We start from the raw sequence: 5,103 nt of genomic DNA, 5'->3' as shown, positions 1-5,103 counted from the left end.
AAGTTCTAGAAGGCACGGTTCGCTGTTAGCAAAAAGGGCGGGAATCCGTGCAAGCAAATTGGCGGTTAGGAACTTTGCAGAGCTGCAAACTATTCTGCTCTCGCTTTAGTCTACGACTAACCATCGTATGTGATCCATTCCCCGTCTGTCGATTGCTAAGTACCCCTTTTAACGTAGATTTTGTTAATAATAATATAAGATTAAGTCTTTTTCAAGACTTACTCTTAGATTATTATTACTTATTTTTCATATTTTTCACTTTTGCAAATTTTTAACGTAATTAATTTTTTTCGCTCTGCTCCTTTAACGTAGATTTTTTAACAATAGTATAAGATTAAGTCTTTTTCAGGACTTACTCTTAAATTATTATTATTCATATTTTTCACATTTGCCAATTCTTAACGTAAATAATTTTCAATCGCTCTGCCCCTTTACCCGTATATAAATAAAAGAATTCAGCCTTTTTTAAGGCTTATTCTTATATTTCTATACATTTACGTATTTATCTTAGTAATAGAATTATAAGTGTAAGTCTTTTTTAAGACTTACACTTATAATTCTATTAATTTATATTAACTATATTATATTATACAATTTATATTATATTAATATAAGAATTTAGCTTTTTTAAAGCCTTACTCTTATATTTCTATTAATATACGTAATTAGCGTATATATTCGTAGTATTTATATTCATATAAATTTAAGATTATCAAATATGCCTCGTTTGAATAGACCCACTGCATCACAGCGGGCTAGGAACCAGTTATTGAGAAATAGGGCCAATAGGGAAAATCCAGAGTATGCAGAGATGGAGAGGGTAGAAAATACAGAATCTTAGCGTAGGAGAAGGGAAAATGCAGTAGCCAGAAATGTAGAGCAGGGCGTAGATAGAGCGTCTCGTAGGTCAAGACGCTTGAATCCGCGTACTCGTGCGGAGGAGCAGGTTCACAATACCGCTGACCATAGGTTAAGACGATTGGATCCTGTTCTCCGTGCGGGTCAGCAAGCAGCCGATACTCGGCGTCGCGCTATAAGGCGACAAGTTAGTGAAGTCCGAGCTACCGAGCAAGTTAGTAATACGGCAGACCATCGGTTAAGGCGCTTGGATCCCGTTCTCCGTGCGGATCAGCAAGCAGCCGACACTCGGCGTCGCGCTATAAGGCGACAAATTAGGCAAGTCCGAACTACAGAGCAGGTTCGAAATACTGCTGACCGTTCGGAAAGGCGCTTGGATCCTGATTTCCGTGCGGGTGAACAAGCAGCCGATACTCGGCGTCGCGCTATAAGGCGACAAGTTAGTGAAGTCCTAGCTACCGAGCAAGTTAGTAATACTGCTGACCGTTCGGAAAGGCGCTTGGATCCTGATTTCCGTGCGGGTGAACAAGCAGCCGATACTCGGCGTCGCGCTATAAGGAGACAAGTTGGTGAAGTCCGAGCTACCGAGCAAGTTAGTAATACTGCTGACCGTTCGGAAAGGCGCTTGGATCCTGATTTCCGTGCGGGTGAACAATCAGCCGATACTCGGCGTCGCGCTATAAGGAGACAAGTTGGTGAAGTCCGAGCTACCGAGCAAGTTAGTAATACGGCAGACCATCGGTTAAGGCGCTTGGATCCCGTTCTCCGTGCGGATCAGCAAGCAGCCGACACTCGGCGTCGCGCTATAAGGCGACAAATTAGGCAAGTCCGAACTACAGAGCAGGTTCGAAATACTGCTGACCGTTCGGAAAGGCGCTTGGATCCTGATTTCCGTGCGGGTGAACAAGCAGCCGATACTCGGCGGCGTTCTCTGAGGCGGTTGGATGCTACGTATCGTGCGGGTGAGCAAGATGCAAATACCCTGCAACGAGCGCAGGCAAGATCCACTCAGGATCGCTTATTTCAAAGAGCGCAGGATAGGGTCAGGAGAGCTACGGCTAGGAGTATTAGGGATCGTAGGGCCGTCGAGCAGGCGAGAAATACACTGGCTCGACGAAGTGCTCGTATAGCTGTTCGACAAGCAACTATTGATGCCATTAGAAATATTAGTCAGAGAGTTAGTCAGTATAGAAGCCTCAGTGGCAATAGGGATGCAGAAAACCTTCGGAATGCAAACCGAAGTCAGGAGATTCGACTTGATTTATCCCAGGGAAATAGGACTCCTAGAAATATACCTATTGGATTGGATGCTCACATAGCCAAATTCAATAGGTTAGTAAAGCTTGGCCCCGATCAGATTTGCTTCTGCTGCAAGGGATTGTGGTTCCCCAAGCAAATGCGTACGCTTTCTAGAGTCTATTTGGAAGAGCATTGCGAGTTTAGGGAAGAGATTTACCAGAATGCAAGCCAGCTTGCTTTCACTGGGGAATCTTTTAGTTTCTGTGGAACTTGCCACAGCAATATAAAAGCCGGAAGAAAGCCCAAAGGTGCCATTTCCACAGCCTAGACTTCCCCGAAATTCATCATTCCTTGAGGGGGCTTACTCCCTTGGAGGAGCGACTGATTTCACCTCGCCTTCCATTTATGATAATTAAGTCGATAGGGCATGAGCGTCAGAGTGCAATCAAAGGAGCTGTTGTAAATGTCCCCATTCCGGTTAGCAACATCGTGACGTCCCTTCCACGAGCTTTCCACGAGGCAGAGGTTGTACAGCTCCATCTCAAGCGAAGAATGGAGTACGGACATGATTTCATGGCAGAGACCATTAGGCCTTCCAAAATTGCTGACGCCATCAGGTACTTAGTTAGTACAGAGCTTTACAGAAAGCACAATGTGTCAGTGAACGAGCAGTGGATCTCTGATTTCACATCCGAAACTGTTCCATTCGTAGCTTCTCAAGCGGACTTAGCCTTAGTACAGGGACAACTAGCCATCCAGCAGGAGGATGTAAACTTGGAGGCGGGAAATTCCGATGAGAATGAAGAAGCCGAAGAGCTAAATCCTGGAGGACAGGAAACTCTGCTTGAGAATAACCAGGCACACAATGTAGGAATTCCGAGAATTACAATGGCTCCAGGTGAGGGCCAAAAGCCTCTCGACGTGATTCTCGATGTCGACTCCGAAGAATTGGCGTTCCCAAGCATTTATGCTGGCGTCAAGAGACCATCTTCGGAAAGTTATACAACCATAGTGAGATCAGAGCTTAGGAACGTAGATAGAAGAGGTTGTAGAACTGACAAGTTGTTCTTTAATTATAAGAAGTTGGAATTGTTGAAAATTCGAAACAATATTTCAACTTGCCTACGTAAGCGGAGCGCTTCTAGCGCGATAACTGCCGCCAACGTACTCGATGAAGCTTTCATGGGAAACTTAATTTCCCATGATGACGGATATCGAATTCTAAAGGACATTCGCACGTCTCCTGCTCACTGGGAAGATGAGAAGAAGAAAGTCATGGCTATGATTCGCCAATTTGGTTTGCCAACTTTCTTTATAACTCTGTCGGCCGCAGAAACTAGGTGGCCAGAGCTGCTAGTACTGCTCAAGCGCAATGTAGATAGGACTGACATTAGTGAGGAAGAAGCTTTAAACTTACAGTTTAGAGAAAAGGTAATGACCTTTCATAGGGTTACTCCAACGTTTATAATTTGTTGCTTCAGAACTTGCCACTTGACCGTATATATTCAGTAAATGATTTAGGCGTTCTTCTGGACCCTAAATTTGACTGCCACATAATGCTGACTGTCAACAAAGCTATGAGTGTTTTTGGGTTTATAAAGCGTTGGTCAAAAGAATTTGACGACCCTTATATAACCAAATTACTATTTACCTCCCTTGTCTGTCCTATATTGGAATATTGTTCTTCGGTTTGGAGCCCACAATACCAAGAGCACATTGACCGTATAGAGTCGGTTAAAAAAAAATTTCTTCTTTTTGCTCTTCGTAATTTGAACTGGGATCAAAACGTAAGGCTACCCTCCTACCAGAGTAGATTATTATTGCTTAATTTACCAACACTTGCAAATCGTAGAATAATGCTTGGTACTATTTTTATGCGTAATCTTATAAGAGGTGATATTGATTCTCTAGAACTTTTAAGCCGCCTAACTTTTAACTCTCCGCTAACAAACTTTGTTGGTCAATTAAAACTAAATTCATATGTATTCCCATAATATTACTCATAAATGGCACTAGCAAATATTTCATTCAATAAAAATAGAATGTGAAAACGAACTTAAAACCATGAAGTGCTAAGTTTTCAAACGGGGGTTGCTGACGCGAAAGGTGGAGTAGGTGAATAATAATGACATAACTTTTAACGGACAACCTTTACAATAGGGCACCGTATTGCGCGGCCCGCGACGATCCATTTGGCACACGAATGTGTGAAGGGGAGGGAATATGGCCGAAACATTGCCCGATCGTGTTACAATCAAGCGACAGCTAAGCTTGTGGGGCAATGTAGACTGATGACCGACGGACTTTACGACTCTTACTAATTTTCAGGCATCATTATACCCGTTACTCGTAGAGTAAAAGGGTATACTAGATTCGTGCAAAAGTATGTAACAGCTAGAAGGAAGCGTTTCCGACCCCATAAAGTATATATATTCTTGATCAGGGTCACTAGCCGAGTCGATCTAGCCATGTCCGTCTGTCCGTCTGTCCGTCTGTATGAACGCTGAGATCTCGGAAACTATAAAAGCTAGAAGATTGACGTTTTGCATTTTAGGAGTTCCTACGCAGCGCAAGTTTGTTTCAAAATGGTGCCACGCCCCCTCTAACGCCCACAAGACACAAGCTGTGGCCACAGTTTTGATGCTATTATGAAAATTTTAATTTATATGTATTTGTTTCGTCAATACCTATCGATTGGCCTAATAAAAGTTTCCCACGCCCACTCTAACGCCCAAAAATCCAATAAACGCTTAAGCCTGGCTAGCGCCTACATTTCCGGCTTTCATGACCCGTGGTACCAATATTTTGGGGTAGATGGCGCATTACAATTTACAAAAGCATCTAACGGATGACTTTGGAAAAGCCGGCCAAGGTGCTCAATAAGGTTTTCTATTAGAGGCTTTCATTTGTCAATATCGAACTATATGCCAACAACTATGCAAATCAAACTATTTGGTGAAAAGTTTGGCAAATTGAAAGTCGTAGTCAAACAATGGCGTATGTGTG

The 5,103-nt window shown here is 43.0% G+C and overlaps 1 protein-coding gene across 1 annotated transcript; it reads left to right on the top strand.

The window, feature by feature from the left end:
- Positions 1 to 718: 718 nt before the first annotated feature.
- On the top strand, positions 719 to 2,425 carry LOC138912123 (trichohyalin-like). Its single transcript, XM_070211980.1, has 2 exons — positions 719 to 820; positions 1,007 to 2,425. Exons 1-2 carry the CDS (start codon positions 719 to 721, stop codon positions 2,423 to 2,425), a joined length of 1,521 nt encoding a protein of 506 aa, XP_070068081.1.
- The last annotated feature ends 2,678 nt before the right edge of the window (positions 2,426 to 5,103 follow it).

This window comes from Drosophila takahashii, chromosome 2R (assembly GCF_030179915.1).
Source record: "Drosophila takahashii strain IR98-3 E-12201 chromosome 2R, DtakHiC1v2, whole genome shotgun sequence".
In the NCBI taxonomy this organism is placed as follows: domain Eukaryota; kingdom Metazoa; phylum Arthropoda; class Insecta; order Diptera; family Drosophilidae; genus Drosophila; species Drosophila takahashii.
The sequence above is the reverse complement of the archived record's forward strand: the minus strand, read 5'-3'. Positions and strand labels throughout refer to the sequence as shown.

Coding starts and splice junctions, on each gene's coding strand:
- LOC138912123 (XM_070211980.1), top strand. CDS start 719: ATGCCTCGTTTGAATAGACCCACTGCATCACAGCGGGCTAGGAACCAG. Junction 821..1,006: donor AGTATGCAGAGATGGAGAGG/GTAGAAAATACA, acceptor CGTGCGGGTCAG/CAAGCAGCCGATACTCGGCG.